The sequence below is a fragment of the Phoca vitulina genome, unplaced genomic scaffold (assembly GCF_004348235.1).
Source record: "Phoca vitulina isolate PV1807 unplaced genomic scaffold, GSC_HSeal_1.0 scaffold55, whole genome shotgun sequence".
Taxonomy (NCBI): Eukaryota; Metazoa; Chordata; class Mammalia; order Carnivora; family Phocidae; genus Phoca; species Phoca vitulina.
In genome coordinates this window covers 1,234,000-1,254,871 of record NW_022589758.1, presented here as the reverse complement: position 1 = coordinate 1,254,871, position 20,872 = coordinate 1,234,000, and the positions used below count along the sequence as shown (strand labels likewise).

The 20,872-nt window shown below is 40.0% G+C and overlaps 1 protein-coding gene across 4 annotated transcripts in view; it reads right to left on the bottom strand.

Moving 5' to 3' along the window:
• Window positions 1-2,789: 2,789 nt before the first annotated feature.
• GLRA2 (glycine receptor alpha 2) overlaps window positions 2,790-20,872 on the bottom strand; it is a 176,201-nt gene continuing 158,118 nt past the window's right edge. For all 4 annotated transcript variants that reach the window (XM_032389609.1, XM_032389608.1, XM_032389610.1 and 1 more), the window contains one exon: window positions 2,790-3,477. In XM_032389609.1, the coding sequence (XP_032245500.1) occupies window positions 3,199-3,477 (279 nt within the window). In that variant the 3' untranslated portion in view covers window positions 2,790-3,198. The remainder of the gene's footprint in view (window positions 3,478-20,872) is intronic.

Below are 20,872 nucleotides of genomic sequence, written 5' to 3'. Positions count from 1 at the left end.
TCAGAATTTGGCAGTTCCGTTCAGCAGCACAAATGAGGAGCTTAATACTAACACTGGAAGGATTTTAAAAATATCTACAGCAAGTCTGGTTTGTAGCATCTGTTTGGGGCCAAGGTGTTTGAGAATGCCATAAAGAGTCTTAAGCCTTAAGTCATCTCGATCTGTTGTTAAAACCGAATGGTAGGAATTCAAAAATATTTAAAAGACAAATCTCCCACTAATCCATTATCCGAGAAATGGTAGCAGTAGTTGGTTACTTCATGTCATTGCTTTGTTGGGAAAAACTTATATAACTTTGTCAATAGGCACATCATATCCTCCCTCACCAACTTTTTCCTAGCTGTAGTAATAATATTCACTGGGCATTTGAGCTTTGGCAGGCAGTGCAGAGAACCCACGAAAACATAGCCACTTTCTTCCAGAAGCTTCCAATCTAATAAAAACTGGTAAGTTCTCTTCCTCAGATCCATGTTTTTATTCTTGAACTATTTTCCTTCAAATACTATTATGAAAGAAAAATGTCCTAAATAAAATCTCCAATAACATTATAGGGGAGTTATCTATTTTGCCAGAGTATGCAGCTCAAAAATCTTTTCCCTGAGATTTTATCTTATTTATATAACTCAAATCAGTGCACTGAAGAATTCTTTCCACTGAATGTAGACTAGAATCAGAGATAAGTCAAGAATCCCTCTTGCCACCCAGGATGTCTTTGCCTACTTGAGTGGCTGGCAGGTATGTTTAGAGGAGAATCTTTTTAAAATTGTCTGATGTGGGGACCACACCCCCCCGAAAATTATATGGTACACACATTGATTAGATATGATCATTTAGCTTAGGATTATCCCCCAAGGTGCCTCCCCATCCCTCCATAAGCAACATCAGGGCTCTTCCTAAGATACTTACGGAGTCAGGCCCATGTTTGAAAGGCATTTTAGCCTCAGTTTACTACTTTTTAGTGGGAGGAAGAGAAATGAGAACAATCAAAGACTTTGCCTTATTTGTTTGGAAAGGAATGAGCAATAGGACAGAAATGATATTTTAGGAATGATACAAAAAACATAGCATTAATCTTGCCAAGGTGAGGAATTGTAAAGCTTCTTTCCCAGTGGATAACCAATACTATTCATGATAATAAGAATTTTACTATTATCTATTAGTTATTGGAAATTTACTGTGTGTTAGACACTAAGCTAATGGCTTTACTTGCATTTTTCTCATTTTATCCTCTTAAAACTCTATGAAACAGGAGCTATTCAGGAAAAGTCAGGTAACTTATCCAAGATCACACTGTTGATAGGTGGCCAAGCTAGTCTTTCTATCTGCAAAATTCCTGCTTTTAGCCATTCTACAATATTCCTCTCTATGGAAATGATTCAATATTTGAATAGGTTTAAAAGGCCATAAACATCAACTTATAAATCTGCATCTTATCTGAAAATATTATGATGGATTTCTTTGATTAAGGAAAATCTGCAAGGGGTTAAGGTGAATTTCATCTACTTCACTGAGGTTTTCAGATATTTTTTTTTTCATCATAGAACTCCATTCCTGACAAAACCAGGATGGCTAGGTGGACAGATTGTTCTTTTAAATTTCTTTTCATTTTGGTATTTCATGATCCCTCAGTGTTCTTGGAACTTTTGCATAGCTCATACGAAGTATCCACTATTCATTTTGCCCACGGTGACTCCCAGTAGTTCCACATACCTGTTTCTCTGTTTCTGCAATGAGAATAATATTTTTCCTTTCTTCCTGGGGACACTATAAGCAACTATTATATTAGGGCAGAACATCATATCTATAAGCACTTTAAGTTTGTGAGAAAGACCAGAAACAAAAATCCAAGTTACCATTGTCATCCAACTTACTTACATTGTGGTGCAAAAATGGCAAGACTCTTAGGGAAGTTTTGTGGCACACTTAGCTTTATTGAAATTGAACAAATATTTTTAATAATCCCTTTGACAGCACATGTAAAATTTAAGTTTTTCATTATATTTTTACAGGTTGTCTTTTATCTGAGTAAGCAAAAATACGTCTTTTATTTATTTTTTCTTACTTAAAACATGTAGCCAGGATTCAAACCACGTAGCTCTGGTACCAAAAAGGCAACAGGTTATGAAAATCACAGTACAATTTTAAAATTCTTTAAGTTAGTTAAGGATATTTAAAACAATATTCACTTGATTGACAGTAGAAATCATGGGTCATTTGACATTAGGACTAGTAGTTACACCTACAATGAGAGCAGAAATGGAAAGTTCAAGCTAATATGAGCTACACCATTCAGGACACACCATCTCCATAAATACTGTGGCCGAGAGGTTGCAATGGCTAAGTCACACTTGAGCAGTTAAAGTCACATGTAAATATAGCTAAAGCGAAAAAAATACAGTGTGCTGATCGGGATCTAAAATAAAATGGGCATTTATTTTTAAGAGGGTATACTATCAAATCAGTTATGACACACAATTTAAACCCCCAAATTACATTTAGGAAAGAAAAATAATATTAAATTGCACACCTACACGGACAGTAAAGTAGAAATCTGTTCTTTGTGGTTGGTGTTTATTTTCTGTTGTTTTTTTCTCAATAAGTAGAAATAATTTACGACCCACAAAAGGATTTCTCAGGTGAAACACTAATTACAGACATTGTAAAGAACTGTAGCTCAGACTCTGTGGCTCAGAGTACTTGTTTTAAAAACGAGGCAGCATTTTCCTGAAAAAGTTTGGTCCTTGACTCACTATAGGCTAGTCACTATGGTCAGATGGTAAGCATTTTCCGTGTGTGTGTGTGTGTGTGTGTGTGTGTGTGTGTGTGTGTGTGTGGTCTAAGCTAACTTTTCAGTACCAGAATTAGTCAAAACCAGACCAAACCAAAGACAAATAGCTTTCGAGAACTTGACCTTGCATATCATGTCTAATTAATACATCATCTGAAAGAACAATGCTAAAGACTATGAAGGGAATTATGCTCACATGATTCTGTAACACCTTAATTTTGTGCAAACATTTTCCTTCATTGCCCAGATAACTTATCTTTATTCATGTAGGTGCCAGGAAACCTGCTCTCATGATCTTCCCGCCCCCCTCCCCCGGTCTCCTCCTCTGTCAAAGTGATATAAAGACAATTTCACTGTGTATTTACAAGCACAACAGTTAGGCAAGAAAGTCCAGGGTCTGAAGGGCACATCTATTTCTTGTGAACATCTTCATGCCGAATGATCTTGTATGTGATCCAGTAAAAGATGTTGAAAATGAGGAAGGCCAACGGGAAGGCAGCTCGAGATATCGTGTCAATCCTTTTTGCCCGGTCCACAAACTTCTTCTTGATGGCATCTGCATCTTTTGGGGGTTGTGGGAGTGGGTTGGCAGGTGTGGCCTTGACAGCTGTTCCATCTTTCACTTGGAGGCAGTGACCCATCCCATAACCACTGAAATTAAAACGACTTTCACGAGTAACATCTTCTTCCTGGGAGAATAAAGACAGAGGAAGCACAGATTGATTGTCAGTCAAATCAGATGGAAGATGCTTAAAATTCTTCAGAAGTAAAAGGATAAATCACAGTTAACTGGTAGTGTGGGAGGCTTTTGGAATGTGGAGTTCTCTTTCAAGTTCAACTCAATTATTCATGGAACAGATACAGTTTATTAACTTTCAGGCTGAAAAATTAAGAGTAAGAATAACGACTTTGTGGTCATTTTAATTAACAAACAGAAACACTTACATTATGTTCAGCACTGACTTTCCCAAAATCTAGTTTATTGATCCATAACTTTGGACTGTTTTAAAGCCAAGCCTCCAGATCCAAATATTATACTCTACATCTATATAGAGGACCATTTGTTCATTTACTCACTTACACATCATTCATTCATTCAAAAAATCATTTACTGAATCCCTGCTATGTACCTGGCCTTGAGCTAGGAAATTTTAGAAATTGTAAATTTTTCCTAAATTTAGGAAAATTTAGCTAGCAAATTTGTGGCCCATTCACAGCCTAGTTCCTTCCATTAACATTGGCTTTAATGTTAATGTTAGACCTAAGATTAACCCCCTAAATATATACCTGTTTCCTCTCCAGTCCTCTAGTTCATCTCAGCTATATATCAGAGATTAAACATTCACTATGTGGTGCTGAATATTTCTACCATGGCTAATTGTCTGGTGTCAATTTTTTTTAGGCAATCTAATTTTTTAAATTGTTTTTTTTAAGATTTTATTTATTTATTAGAGAGAGAGAAGGAGCAGGGGGAGGGGCAGAGGGAGAAGCAGACTCCCTGCTGAGCTCGATCCCGGGATCCCGGATCATGACCTGAGCTGAAGACAGATGCTTAACCGATTGAGCCACCCAGATGCCCTAATCAAGCGTTTTATTTTCTTTCCTGTATTGTGAGCATGCAGTATCATATTAATGTCAAGTGTGCAATACAGTGATTCAGCGATTCTCTACATTACTCAGTGCTCATCATGATAAGTGTACTCTTAATCCCCATCACCTGTTTCACCCATCCCCCCACCCACCTCCCCTCTGGTAACCATCAGTTTGTTCTCTAGAGTTAAGTCTGTTTCTTGGTTTGTCTCTCTCTCTCTCTCTCTTTTTTCCCTTTGCTCATTTGTTTTGTTTCTTAATTTCCACATATGAGTGAAATTATATGCTATTTTTCTTTCTCTGACTGACTTACTCACTTAGCATTATACTTTCTAGCTTCATCCATGTCGTTGCAGATGGCAAGATTTCATTCTTTTTTATGGCTGAGTAATATTCCATTGTGTGTGTTTGTGTGTGTGTATCTATATATATCACATTTTCTTTATCCATTCATCTATTGATGGACACTTGAGCTGCTTCCATAACTTGGTTATTGTAAATAATGCTGCTGTAAACATCAGCGTGCATGTGTCCCTTTGAATTAGTGTTTTTGTAATTTTGGGGGACATACCTAGTAGTGTGATTGCTGGATCATATGGTAGTTCTATTTTAACTTTTTGAGAAACTTCCATGCTATTTTCCACAGTGGCTACACCAGTTTGCATTCCCACCAACAGTGCACGAGGGTTCCTTTTTTTCTCCACATCCTCACCAACACTTGTTTTCTAGTGTCAATTTTTAACATTGATTCTTTTGTTAGTTATTTATCTCTACCATATTTAAACATGGGTCATTTTAACAGATGTCAGTGGTATTTTATGTTGATTGTTTCTATGTGAATTAAATAAAACACTAAAAAAACTGCAACCTCAGGGTAAAGTGCAAATAGCCTTAGTAGAATCAAATGTATGGAATCTTGGTGTGTGGTTGGGTCAAAATGGTGGAGTTGGAAAGATGGGATTGAAATGAACTGCTTAATAAAAATTTAGTTCTAGGGGCGCCTGGGTGGCTCAGTCAGTTAAGTGACCAACTCTTGGTTTCGACTCAGGTCATGATCTCATGAGTCGTGAGATGGAGCCCTGTGTCAGGCCCGTGCTCAGTGCAGAGCCTGCTTGAGATTCTCTGTCTCTGTTCCTCCTCCCACTTGTTCATATTCTGACTCTTTGTCTCTCCCTCTCTCTCAAATAAATAAATAAATAAATAGTAAAAATAAAAATTTAGTTCTAAATAACCATCAATTGAATCTTCTTTTGAAATGAGTTCACTGCCTTCCACAATACTGTTCAACCCCTGGGAGTTACCAAAGGCAGGGCACTCTTTATTTTGCCAGATAATACCAAGGCTTATGTTTCCCAAAACACAAAAAAACTTGGTATGAGTTTTATTTTATCGGTGTTTATTGCATATCAGTTGTGCCTTCAGCCACATGTAAAAGATATCTTGAGTGAAGTACTTGAACATAGTATGAATGAGAGCCCAACTGTAATCCAAATGGTACAGCAAGGACAAATTTATGGCAGGAAAATCAGGCCAGAGCTCTTATAATAAAGTAACTGTAAATCTACTCCTTTATAAAATCATCTCCCTGGTACTTTTATTTATATGGGATTATTCTATACAAGTTGGTTTAAGACACTCCATCTCATTTCTTAACAAAATATAATGAAGGATTTTTCATGCAACAATGAATTATTGAGTGTTGAGTCTATGGCAGGCATTTTGCTAGGTCCTCAGAAACAGTTGATGAAGTTGGACAAGAGCCCTACTTGCATGGAGCTTTCAGAACCCAGTGGAAGTGTTCAACCTAAAGACATTATCATAAAAGGAAGCTGGCTAAGAAAACCCAGCCTGACATTAGAGTACCTTGATGTGCCCAGCTATATAAGCTCAAAAATGAAGACTTTAATTGGACTCAGATTCAAATATTGAATCTGTTTTCTTTGTCTTAAAATGTGAATGATATATTTTATAGATGCAAAAGCTTTAAATAAGTGAAGTATTTAAAAATGTGGCATAAACATATTAATTATTACAATGTTATCAGAAGATTTATTCAGTACTTAGCAAGAAAGGAACCACACAGGTCATTGGGGGAGGGGACTTGGGAGTCACATGGGTTATAGCTGTCTTGAACTTTCTATTACTAACTGGTAATTAGATCTCAACTACTGAGTGAGAGAAATAGAAACAGTGCCAGTTGGTTTAGTAAACAGAGATACAGACTAGGAATTTGGATACTTGGGTTCTAGGTCAGGCTCCAAGCACTGTAAGCTGTGTTGATCCTAAGCAAGTTATTTATTCTTTAAAGACCTCAGGGGGTCGCCTGGGTCGCTCAGTCTGTTAAGCGTCCTACTCTTGATCTCAGCTCAGGTCTCAATCTCAGGGTTGTGAGTTCAAGCCCCGTGTTGGGCTCCACACTGGGCATGGAGCCTACTTAAAATGAAATAAATGAATTAATTAAATAAAGACCTCAGGGACCTCATACCAAAAATGTCAAGGCTGGACTAGATCTGTGGGTCTCAGCTTTGACTGTTGGGGAACTTTTACAAGTATATGCATGCCTGCCTCCCCTCCAAACCCCTTCCAGGCCAAATGAATTAGAATTTCTAGGGAGATTTAAAATCCAGTGACTCAAGCACCCGGCTAGCTCAGTCGGTAGAGCATGAGACTCTTAAAATCCAGTGACTCTAATGCAGAAGGTTGGAAACCAGTGACCTAGATGAGCTTTAAGGTCCAGCTCTAAAATGCTGAACCTATTCTATATTATTAAGTATAAAATTACTTTTCGAATGGGAACTATTCCTCAAAGTACATTTCCCCTTATCTGCCTAAACTTACTGTGCTGTTTTTCCTTTCCATATCTGTAGAATCTTGCAAATTGCTGTTCTCACCTCTATAAACATTTAGAAACTCATGATTAAGCATATAGATCACTGCCTGAGTGAGATAAGATTCTTTTTAAATTCCTGGATCCCTGAAGAAATAGAAAAGTTAGTTAGCTAGTAACCTGCTTTAGCATGCAGAACAAAAGGAAACCTAAATACCCACATCCATGTTTCTTTTCAGACTGACTCATTCATTTAATTTCTATAGTTTCTCCTCACATACTGTGAATGGACAGCTGAAGAGATTAACTCATTCAATTAAGTACAGAGCTAGAGTAGAATGATGCCAGGTTAGGTTATCATTAAGTTGTACATTGCCTGGCAAACTGTGGCTGCTTAATAAACATTTGTTGAGTAATGAACAAAAGGGAATTTTAAGAGGGCTTTTTCTATTCTTGAAAATACTTTCTTCATTCATTCAATGGTACTTCAAATTATGCTTCTGAGCATAGTTACAGCTAATTAAATCCATTCTTTAAAATTCTCCACCACAAAAATAAATTTGTCATAGGTAGAAATTATCCATTTAATTTTTTCACATGCAGAAGATATGAATGCTAGTTTAAGGGTCTTCTTACTTACCATTATGACTCATTCAATGCATTTTAAACATAGAACCTTAAATTATCCACATCAAAGGGTATGGTTTTGATTCAGAAAACATAATTGCAACCAGTTTGAATTTTTGTGTTATAATGAATGACTAATTGCCTTTATAGCAGGTTCAGAATAAAATGTGGTAATATGGCAAGATTCCTATATGAGGGTAAAATGGAGATGAGCTTGAGTCATGCTTAAGCTGAAGCTAAAAGAAAGAACAATCTGTAGGCACAGCTTAGTTGAACATATTAACAGGGAGAATCAGACCTTCCCAGTATGGAAAGAATTTTAGGCATATATTCTCCACTTCTTCTAATTAGCCGGGAAACCAATTAGTTAAGTATTGCTGCTGACCCACCATCTTCAGGAACTTTGAACAGTAAATACTTCTAGATCCCTCTGTTTTGTTATTCACTGATTAAATTTCCACAGAAAATGAATCATCCGAGCTTCAATACGTTCAATTTCTATATCCCACTTTGAGAAAAATCTCCTTAAATCCTATCCTGCCATATGAAGCACTGTCATGGCACTATGTAATTCATTTGAGATTTGTTATTTTATTTAATTCATGCCTCAGTTTTACTTACTGTAAAATTAACTCATTCCTGTATTTGGAATAACTCTTGTCTAGATGTGAAATTAAACCTAAAGCTCACCAGAATTGCATTGTAGTGAATTATTTGTCACAAGCAAATGATTTCAATATACTTAAAGAACATGGTATTTATAAAATGAAAGATTTTAGGGGAGCCCATAGTTCCAATTTTTCTTCTATGCCCTAGAAAGGAGGAAAGAAAAGGATTCCTAAAAACTGGTGTAGGGAAAAATTCTTTCCATCACATTTCTCAACCAGATTCTTTGATTGGATTGAGTGTCTCTTCTATAGGAATAGGAAATTCCTCAGTTGGAACTCAAGGTTGTAGTGAGCCTCAATCAGTGCAAGGACATAACGGAATCTCTGGCCCTCCTTAGGAAACAGTGTGAGCCCATGGGGGGTGCACCTGGGTGGCTCAGTTGGAGCAATCGACTCTTGATTTTGGCTCAGGTCATGGTCTCGGGGTTGTGAGATCTAGCCCTGTGTCGGGCTCCACGCTGGGCACAGAGCCTGCTTAAAATTCTCTCTCCCTCTGCCCCCCCTGCCCTTCTCCCACCTCTTAAAAAAAAGGAAACACTATGAGTCCAAACACAGTAGGTTTTCCCCCGCGAAAAAGACCCCTGGTCAAATGAAGGCTGGATAATATTTAATTGTAAGGCCTGCTGATTTCTATCACCTGGACTTGGGGAGGAGAGATGGCCTTGAGAAATTCTCAATTCTTGTGGCCTCAGTTTTCTCCTTTATGTCACAGGGACTTGGGGATCGATATGAATAATAAATAGTAATCATTTATTGATTATAACTATGTACTAAGCCCTTAAAACTACAGTAAGTCCTTTCACCAAACTGACCGTGGAAATCACATGCTTTCAGGGAAAATTGAGACTGAGAGAAGTTATGTGGCTTTCCAAAGTTATATTGCTAATAAATGTTGAAGCTGAGATTCAAATTCAGGTCTGTCTGATCCCAAAACTGTCTGATTCCAAAGACTCTGAAAGTCTGTGATTGTTATGAATTTGTCCCTATCAAATCCCAAATGGCTTCATTGAAGATTATGGATGAAGACTCTGACTGAACTTTGTAGAACAACAAATTTGCAGTAAAGTAAACCAAATATAACCCCCTTTGTTGTTTAATGACATCTTGTAAAATGAATTAAAACTGTCAAAGTGTCATTCTGGGCAGACAGTAAATAGCAATTTTTCCAAAAGGGAAGCTTATCATTGGAGCAGCTCTTTTTCAATGCAGGATATCATTCATGTTATCATTCATTCATTTCTTGAGCACTTGCTATTCATATATTTGTATTTCCAACAAAGATTCATTGAGGACCTGTTACGTGCCAGGGGTGTGGTATGGTAGGGATACAGCAGTAAACAAGAAGACAAAGTTTCTGCTTTTTTGGAGTTTACATTCTATTGGGGAAAACAGATAGTAACAAGTAAAGAAATTATACACCCCCACACACAAACACTTCTACATATACACACATATATACATATGTGTATACACACACACAATACTCCCACACACTTACGCAGACACACTCACACACAAATAATGATGAATGCTTTGAAGAAAAACAATCAAGGTAAGCAACTTAAGAGACATGTGTGGCAGAGAAATGGATGTTTCAGATTGAGTAGTCAGAAAATGCCTAAGGAGATGCCAGGCACTGGGCCATTTGTGAGGGATCCATTGGTAAGCAAAACAGATCAAGTTCTTGCCTTTAAAGAATTCACAATCCTGAGATGAAGACAAACATAAATTAAAATAATCACAAGAATACATAGTTGCTAACTATGATAAGGGCTCTGGAGGAAAGTTATAGGGTGCTATGTGAGCTTATTAATGGGGGTCTTGGTCTCATCTGGCAAATAGGAGAAGCTTTTCCTGGAGGAAGTGATATTTCGTTAGAGACTTGAAAAAGCAAAGGCATTAAAAAGGTGAAGGCAGAGCAGGGAGATGTCTAAGATGGGAGGGTCTGCTGCAATGGAGAGATGGTGGGATGGCTCCCGGAATGCGTGGACAAAGTGGGGTGAGACAGGTTTCACAAGTGAGCAGGGGCTGGATCATATAGGGCCTTGCAAACCATGCCGCCTGCTTAGAGCTTTATTTTCAGAACCATGGGAAACAAAAGATGAATAAGACCTTGGGTTTTTTGGGGGCGGGACATAGAGAATAATACAAGACACATCCTTGAGATATGTACAAAGGTGTATTGGTGGTCAGATGCGCCTAGAGTCTCCAGAATTGGTGAGGGTATCCACGGTAATATAGCTGAGATACACAAGGCAATGTGCAAATCATCTGTGATTGCCCCCATCTGGAAAAGACTCTTTAGCTACCTATTGGTTTTTAGACTACATTCTCCATTTTCCTTTTTATTGTTATTTTAAAATTTTTGTTTCCCAATTATATTAAAAACTGGGTAGTCAGGAACTCTGAATTTTGATAGCTGATTTCCATTATTGTCTTCATTCACTGGAGGGTAAGCTCCTGAGAGTGTGCTAAAGTCATCTCTGGAGCCCTATTCTCTGGTACAGTGCTGGTCCTGTGACAGTTATTCAATAACTATGCCTGCCATGATCCTCTTGATTCTGAGTAAAAGCTCAGAAAGGATATGCTCCCTGGGAGAGAGAAGGGGATAGTGACTGTCTCTTAGTTGATCTCCCTCTCTTTGCCAATTGCAGTCCTTTCTGCAGCCTCTAAGAACTTCCATCCCTATCCCTCTCACTACAGACACAATAGCCTTGATATTGCAGAGGAGCAGAGGAAAACACTGGAACCGAATCTGAAAGACTTCGGTTGAATTCACCTCTTTACTATCTCCTAAATGTGTGGGTTTAGGAGAGCCCCTCAGACTTTTTGCTCTCCCATTTCCTCATTTTTAAAAGGAGGAAATTAGTCATTTGGCCATCTTCTGAGTTTCAGTATAGGACTATAATGCTGGCTAGTATGTTGCCTTAAAACTGATCCCTAGCTGGTTGATATGTCTAAGAGTTATCTTCGCAACCAGAGACTAGAGAGTATGTAAATGAGGGTCTTAATGTCTTCTTCCTACCCCTGCCCTGATAGTTTCTGCTAAGGTTGGCTTCATGGGCATGCATACTGTGCAGCCACACCCGGGCCCAGTGCTTAGAAGGGTCCATACTTGGTTTCATGCTTTGCTAGAGGCATCTTAAAATTCATAATATTTTTGAACAAGGGTCCCACATTTTCATTTTGCACCAGGCCCCACAAATTTTGAAGCCAGCCCTGCTTTCTGCTGTCATAGGGTTGAGGGAATGCCATTGGCCCACTGCTTCTATTCCCCGACTTCATAGTTTTCAACAGTTTCATCTCCTTAATGACCACTCCCAAGCTCCTTTGTGTGACATTCAAGGTCCCCTATGTCCTGCCTTATACCTACTTCTCTCATGGGGTTCCATGATCTGTGATTTTAGTCAACTGCTTCCCTTTGCATTAAATACCCCTTACCTTTCTTCACCTGGTGAGCTCCTGCATATCCTTCAAGACCCCACTCTGCCATCATCCCATTCAGGATGCCTATTTTTGACCCTTGAGCCTGGGTCATGAGTTTCTCCTCAGAAGCACCTGGTACATGCTTCCATAACAGAACCTGCTTCATCGTATTAAAATCAGCTGTTTACATGTCAGCCTCCTTGATGACCTTCAAGTATAGGGATGCAGTTTCTCAAAGCTTGATAGCCCCAGTACCTAGAACAATACTTGGCTGAAGCTTCCTATGTCGAATATATATATAAAGGAAATGCTTCTTAAATGAATAGTAGGAAAAAAAGTCTTTTGTAATACGAAAAATGCTTTCCTTGCTTACTTATCACGTCGCTTATTTTTGCATATTGAATTGACATAAAATTAGGGCAAATTTAAACTTAACAGTGCCACTCAAGGACTGGGGTGTTTATGGTCTATTTTTGAAACACTGTCCATTTTTTTGGTCCACTGTTAAGCTAGTAAGCAGCCCAGATAGTGTGAAAATACATAAATTTAGATCAAACTCATTAACAACCTTAGCAAACAATGTACACTCATTTGCAAAGAAAATAAATGGCATAGACAAACATGCCAGAATACAAAGAAACAATTTTTAATTTATGCATCTATTTGCAAGTCAAAATAATAATGCTAGGTAAATGAAAAGACAGTACATATTAGATATATGCAAATATTTCACCAAATAAATTAGACCTTATCAGTTTTTACCCATAGCAAAGACTAAATTTGCATAACGTTAAGGGTATCTGAGCTCACATGCCGCCCATCTGGGTGTGGTGAACAGAATATAATTCCTGTAAATCTATGGTCATCACCAAACATCAGTTTTATGTCATGAAATTCTAATTAATGGAACATTTTCTTCACAAATCTCTTAAAACAAACGAATGCATGCCCTGTGGTGCTATGCATCGTTTAGCTATCATTTCACAAAACCTCCTTCCTTGCCTGGGTCACATGTTATTTTTGCATGTCTCCATGTGAGCATAAAAGCCCACAGTGCCTCTTATGCAGGACAAAGCTCACCTCCAGTAACGGGGGGGAATATGTGGGCAAGGAGGTCAGACGGGACTCAGTTGTGGTATGAGCTAGCATTCCAGGACTGAGCCTGCCACAGCCTCCAAATGCCTTGCAGGGGTTGGGGCCCAGGAATGGGGTTGGGCTAAGACTCCTGGTTATCTACAAAAACCCATCTGTCTCTCTTGTTCCAGTGGTGGATCTTCCTTTGGCTCAGGGTTTTTTAACTGTAGCCTACTGACATTTAGGACCAGGTGATTATTTGTTGTAGGGAACTGTGTTGTATGTTTTAGGATATTTAGCAGCATCTCTGGCTACTATCCACTAGATGCAAGTAGCACCCTTCCTTCCAAGTTGTGATAATGAAAAAATGTCTCCAGACATTGCCAGACATTGTAAAATCGCCCCTACTGAAGAGGCCCTGTTTCAGCCGGTCACACATGTTGCACATGGGGAGACTGCATTTTCTGGCCTCCCTTGCGCCTGTGTGGGGCTAGGCAACATATCAAGTACCAGCAAGTCCAGTCAGCCCCATCTCCAAACCAGAATCTAGTCACTTTTAACTACCTCCAATGTTGCATGCTGGTCTGAGTCGCCCAATGGTGGCTCATCAGAATCATTCCCACCAGAATTACTGTAATAGTCTTCTATCTGGTCCCCTGGCTTCTAGATCCTCCCTCCCAACAATAATGTCAATTTTTAGGACCCCAACTCGAGGGATCCTGTTAAAATGTGAGTCAAGGGAGATCCTCATCAATTCAAAACTCTCCAGTGGATCTCACCTCACTCGGTAAAAGACAAGTCCTTGCAATGTCCCCTTTACCTCTCAGACCTTAACTCCTGCTGCTCTCCTTCCAGCCCAGGTGTCAGCATACCTTTTCTGTGAAGGGCCAGATAGTAAATATCTTAGACGTCATGGGCCCTGCAGTCTTTGAAGTATACGTCCTTTCAATGAACATGTGGAATCTAATTCTCTAAAGTGACGTATAAACTTGACTCTACTTTGGACCACACCTCACCCGCAGCACCATGTTTTTAATGGACTGGAAGTCATTATTTAAAAGTAATTGTTTGACTTCTGGCTCAATATATATAAAGCAGAAATGTTTTCACTTCATGTCAGCTGTAGTCCTAGGGAGTAGTTTAGAAGTTGATAACATGCTTCTGAGGCTTCGATTCCTCAAGAGCGAAGCAATGCCTTGTGTCTGGAAATTCTTTCCTAGTAATCTCTGTCAATTCTGGCCTAGCGAGAATGCTCAGAAGACACCCGAAATTCTAAGAAGCATGAAGGGTAACATCTTCCATCTGGAGTATGAGCTGTTCGATTATTAACATAGTTTGCCATCTGTTCCGGGTGCAAACAAAGTGAACATTGCGACTGTCTACAGAGCGCAAACTGAAGGGGATGGGTGATCAGAGTATGAGCCCTCTGCCAAACTAAAAACAAGAACAGCAGCAGCAACAAAATCACATTTACTTCCTTTCTAACTTGGATGATCGTGACTGCCAAATTCTCTGGACCATTATCGGCTCGTGTGTGTGTGTGTGTGCGCGCGTGCGCATGTACACACTTGGTGTCAAAAAGTGGCTTGTTAGGCTAACACATAGCTATTGTTAGGATTAGCTGTCGTTTTCCTGGCAGTGCCATTCCTGCTGAAGAGCCTGCCTTAAGGCTGGGAAAAACTACACTTCCGACAATTCCCTTCTTGCCTGGTTCCATGTTAAGGTTTGTCAGGGAGAAGAATTTGAGATATTTCAAAGGTGGGAAGGAGGCAGAGGCTATTCTATTTGGGAGTCTGTGGATGTCAGATGAGGCTGCTTTGTTAGACATAGTGGGATTCCAGATCTTTCAATGGGCTCCCATTTTATGATCTCACTTTCCAGGCTGGCTATGGTGGCTTCTCAGATTTCCCTGTGAACACCTGTTTTTCCACCCAGAGCTTCAAGTTAAAGTCCTCTCTTCTGACTATAGCCTTCCAGACCTTCATTCCTGTAGTTACTCTTCATATTCATATAAACCCTGATTTCTATATTAAACCCCTTAATATGGTAGTATGTTTAGTGTCTCTGTTTTCCTGACTAAACCCAGACAGATACAGATAATATAGGTACTTCAGGCTTATAAGTACAAAACACCTTTTTAATGCAAGTTACTATAGTTTTATTCAATTAAGACGTATTAAGCATCATAATGTCCCAAACACTGAAAAGAAATAAGGATGAAAAAGACAGAGTCGTGCCCTTGAAGGCAGCAGGGGTTTGGGATAGGGGTTTAGAACATGTAGACCCGTGGTTCCCAACCAAGAGTGATTTTACCCACCAGGGGATATCGGGCAATGTCTGGAGACATTTTTGGTTGTCATAATGGAGGAGATGGTCCTATTGGCATCTAGTGGGTAGAGGCCAGGATACTACTAAACATCCTACAGTGCACAGGATACTCCACTACAGCAAAGCATGAATTATCTAGCTTGAAATCTTTTTTTTAAATTTTATTTTATTATGTTATGTTAATCACCATACATTACATCATTAGTTTTTGATGTAGTGTTCCATGATTCATTGTTTGCGTATAACACCCAGTGCTCCATTCAGTATGTGCCCTCTTTAATACCCATCACCAGGCTAACCCATCCCCCCACCCCCTCCCTTCTAGAACCCTCAGTTTGTTTCTCAGAGTCCATAGTCTCTCATGGTTCGTCTCCCCCTCCGATTTCTCCCCCCCTTCATTTTTCCCTTCCTCTAGCTTGAAATCTTAATAGTGCTGAGGTTGGGAAACACTGACACAGACAAATGATTCCAATAGCATGTGATGTGTGCTATGGTAAAAGAATGTACAGACCAATAGGATCCTAGGGAAGGGTTAATGTTAGGCTGGAGTAATGAAGGAGAAGCTAGATGGCATCCTTTTTCTATTAGCACCATGAAATGCACTGCCTCTGGAAGATATACATGAGTGTTACAGATATGTTACAGAAAAGTGAGCCATGTCAAGAGGCAGCCTCATTTCATCAACTGAGCCTACTTTTTAGAGCAACTATACAACAGCGCAAAGGCACTTGTCTGTGCCTTTTGGCCAGGAGTCAGTATCTTCTAATATTCCTGTATTTTAATCAGGGAGGATCTGTTACAAAAGACAGAAACCTACTTCACAGTTGCTTAAATAAATGGGGAATTTCTTCAAGAAATTACTATAAAAATATGTAAGAAAATATCATGAGTCTCCAAGGATCCAGAAGCAGTGCCCTGTAAAGGAAAGAAGCCTGGGTTCTGGATCCAGAACTCCTGGTTTCAAATCTTGGCCCTGCCACTAACCAGTGTGGGAGCTGGCTAAGTCACTCAGTCCTCTGCGTGCCTCAGTCTCTTCTGCAGTAAGAGAGAAATAGTGACAACGTCCTTTAGGATTTTTGAAAGGATTCAGTGAGATACTGCACATTAAGGGCTTTTAACAGTGCCTGGTGTATAGTATATATTCAATAAATGTTAGTTATGATGGGGATATTGATGATGGTGTGAGCAGGGCCCAGGAACTCCAGTGAGCAAGTCAGGAAATGAGATCATTCTCAATCTCTCATGGCCGTTATCCTCTCCCATTATCAGCTCTTCTCCTTTCAGTTTCCTTTACTTATGCATGTTCCAGCTGGGCCAACCCAGCCTCAACCCTGTGGAGACCTTTTCAACTCAAGTCCCTGCTATCACCTTTTTTTTTTTTAAAGGGAGAGGGAGAATCTTTTTTTTTTTAATATTTTATTTATTTATTTATTTGACAGAAAGAGACACAGCGAGAGAGGGAACACAAGCAGGGGGAGTGGGAGAGGGAGAAGCAGGCTTCCCGCTGAGCAGGGAGCCCAATGTGGGGCTCAATCCCAGGACCCTGGGATCATGACCTGAGCCAAAGGCAGCCGCTTAACTGACTGAGCCACCCAGGTGCCCCTATCATCTATCATCTAATTAGAATACTCTTCATTCAAATTCTTGAAAGAGAGAATTTCATAGATATCCCAGCTTATAGACTGTTGTGCTTGGGTCATTGAATAGGAAAAGGGGTAAGAAATACGGAATAGCCTGAGGACAGGGTAAGATGCAAGCGTGCTGAATGTCCCCAAAAGCATACCGCTTGAGGAACCATAGAAGGAACAAGAGAGGCTGGCCTTGGAAACAGATGAGCCTGGCTCATATGACAGGTGTTTTCAAAAGAGTGAAGAGCAGTTGTATTAATGGCTCCCAGGTTGCTAATCAGAAACAACTGGTTGACATTACAGGGAGACAGAAGTCAACTTACCATGAGGAAGAACTTTTAACAACTCTGTGACTGGACGTGGAGCACAACACCTTGGAAGGTAATGAATTCCTTGTTGATAGAGATGTTTAAGCCATTTAATCATTTGTTGGAGATGTTGGGTATTGGCGTCACATGTTGGTTAGGCAACTAGATGACCATTTCTGTACCTACTAATTGTGGTCATCTCTGATCATATAAAAATTACTAAGGTCAGAAGTCTAGGAGGGCAAAACACATGGAAGGTGCTGACCCATGTGCAGGAAAGATGTATTCAATAAGCTGTGCCCTGCTATGACTCTCCTTGACCTCTTGGAGATTTCTAGTCATTCTGATCTCATTTTGAGAAACCCTGCCATAATATAATCAGCCCCACAGGAACAGTTTGGTTCAGGTGTATTTTCTCTTTCAGTTATCTTTGACTTGCACATCTTTATCTTTTATTTCATTATTTCTAAGGGTTTCATTTAAGCAACAAGTCCCTTGCTACTATTACAATTTTGAAAAAGATTCTAATATAGAATATATAAAATATAGGCTAAAGAATAATGAAACCCCCCAAATAGTAACATATAACGTCACATTATATGAAGAATTAGGCCCTGAATGGGTGTATTTTTGGAGGTCAACACACCATATTCATGGAACCCTATCTTTATTCAGTTTTGAAATCTAGAGGCCACAAGCAATAATATCAACCTTCTAAGTAACTACCTCTTCTCTTCCCTCCCACTGCTCAATTTCTACTGAAAGGAGCTCAGAGGGAGAGGAGGCAATGCTGTGGGCCGTCAGGGTTTGGTGAGCTGGTTGCTGGTGCAGGAAGCTCAGTAAAACTCAAGAACTGAGAACTCAATCAGTAGGACTGGATCTCTGGTCTTGCCCTGGATCCCCTTCTCTCCACTTTGAAGAGACAGGTTAACGTCATGATGGCATCACCCAGGCGTGACTTGGAGAAGCATTAGGAGGCTCTGACAGAGGGGCAGTGAGGCATAGCCTGAGGAAAGAGACATCTGTGGGCCATTGCTTCATCTTCCAAAGCTGCACAACAAACACATTTTCTGCAGGTGAACAACTAGAAACCTGCTTTCTCTGGCCAATCATTATTTCCTTCTGAATTTGAATGATCCCAATAAGCTAGGTCTTCTCAAATGAATACGGAGTGTAGGTTCTGTTTTAAAATTAGCAGTTACTGAAGCATATGAGCACTGTAAACCATGAGGAGGCACTTTTGTAGCGCTTCTCCCAAGGACATTCAAAGCAGTGAAGTGAACCAGAAACACAATCTATACTCCGTTATTCTGGATTATTATTCAGTTTTGCAGATCATCTATGTCCTAGCTCTCTTCTACCTTCCCTGCAACCATTGGTTCACTAGCACTTTACTATAGCTTCTTGCAAACAACTCTTGCCAAAATCAAAAAATAGAAGAAAGAAAATGGAAAATAATAGATAAAATGAGGTTTGTTTGTTTCCTGGAGTATCTGTAGCACATTTCCAAGATCTCCCCTTCTCTGTGCTTCATTACTATGGTTACCAGATTTAAGATTTCAGACAGAAACTTGTCTGTAGGCCCAGAGGGAAGATTGATTGCAGTAAACACAGAAGACAGCGATCGGGCCCAACTTGAAAATAATATCACTCTCTGTTGAGCTGTTAACCAGTTGAGTTTCTGGGTCATTAGGTGTGTGAAGGTATGTAGCACCGTACTTAGCATATAATGGGGAATCTGCCTCCTTTTCTTTTTCAAAGAATGTCAGTGCAACAGTCATAATCAAAGGCAGAGAGTTAACGTTATGTGGTTATAAGAAAATATATTTTCATAGAAAATAGACTTAAGTTCTGGGCGGGTGCCTTTTCTCCCCTCAGTCTGTGTCTCCTGATAAGGCCGATGTCACACCCCACTGAGGATGACACGGCTCTCACACTGCAGGCACAGTTACTGCATGATGAACCCACAGGGCCACGGGCATCACAGTGCTCAGGTAGGGGGTGGGTGCGCGCTGGTAAGACAAGGGCCAGCGGCTTGGGGGGGGGGGGGTGGGGGGGGGGGGAAAGGGGGGGGGGGGGGGGGGGGGGGGGGGGTTTTGGGGGCGGTGCACTAGTGAGTGCAAGGGCCACCTCCTGTCCCTTCCGTCATAGCAACCAAATAAAGACCCCTGCTACTCGATCTGTGACTGATTCCTAAGTGTGTCTGTGAAGATTTAAATCAGAGAAGCTCTGGTGAACTTGTCTACTTGGCCTTATGCAGGCTGAAGGCACTTTTTCACCATGACCCAAGGTAGGAAACCTATTTCCCATTGCCAGCCAGGATATACACATACACACACTCCCACATACATGAGTATATCTAACAGAAACCAAAGTTTCACAAAGTGGTGTTGACTTTTCCAAAACAGAGTGCACTCTGATATTTTCTCACTTTTTTCCCCTAATTTGTATTTTTCCAAAGAGCTGGTGTTGAGCCACTGGACTGGCTTCATGACCCACAAGTCAGTCCTACCCCACGGTTTGAAAAGTACGTGTTGAATGGTCTTAATTGGTTTCTTCACTGTCAGCTGTCATTCGTCAAGTATTTACTGAGCATCTACCATGTGATAGGCATGTGCCAGTCATGGGGAAATCTAAAAAAGAGACTTCTAAATAAATACACAGGAGAGTCCTGACAAAGAGTCAACTCTTCTGTTCAAACTCCCTGTAGCTGTCATGCATCATGCTGAAGAAGGTGCTGGGCTTTCAAGGAGATCTGAGAGATGGCCTACTATGTATCAGACATTGTGCTAGGCCCTTTACATGTCCTATTCTTTCTGTCCAGTGGTTCTCTTTGACTTTTGTCTGCCTGCTGGATGACAATTCAACCTTCCATCCTTAGCTCAAATTATAGCTCCCTCCAGAAGGTTCTTGCCTCCTGCTTTTTTGCCACCCATTTAGGAGGAACCACACCTTTTTTCTCTTCTCTCCTAAATGCTTGTATTTATTAGGTTGGATTTTAATAATACAATTGTGAGTCTTTTGTGCACTAAACAGTGGGCAATTAATCAAAATAATACATAGGATCATTTTAAAGAGTCAGAGGACATTTTATATGAGCAGGAGAAGATAACGTTACATAAAGAACTCAATTATACTATTGCAGGTAGCTGGCCATTCCTTTTCCCATGGATTTGTGCGTTGGGCTAGATGTGAGACGCCAGTGGGCTGGATTCTTAAGAAGATGTAGCTATCTACGTCTGCCGCGCGCCATATAAGAAATGGCATGACTTCTGATGACTTAGTGCTGGCTAGTTTTCCACTTTCAGACCACTGAGCTACAAGTCCTGAGTAGAAACCAGTAATTCATTCCACAAATATTTCTCAAGTACTGAGTATGTACCAGACGACATGACAGGCCCATCAGATCAAAAGATTAATAATGAACAGCCTCTGCTTTTTAGATGTCTGATAACATTTTCCTGAGGGTTTTTTTAAAAACAGGCAAAGGGAAGAGAAAGAAAATATTTGATGAGTGTTGGCTTTGTGCAAGGCACTGTTGTTACATGCATAATCTTGTTTACTTCTAATAGTAATTCCATGAGAAAGGGCTTTATTAGACCCTTTTT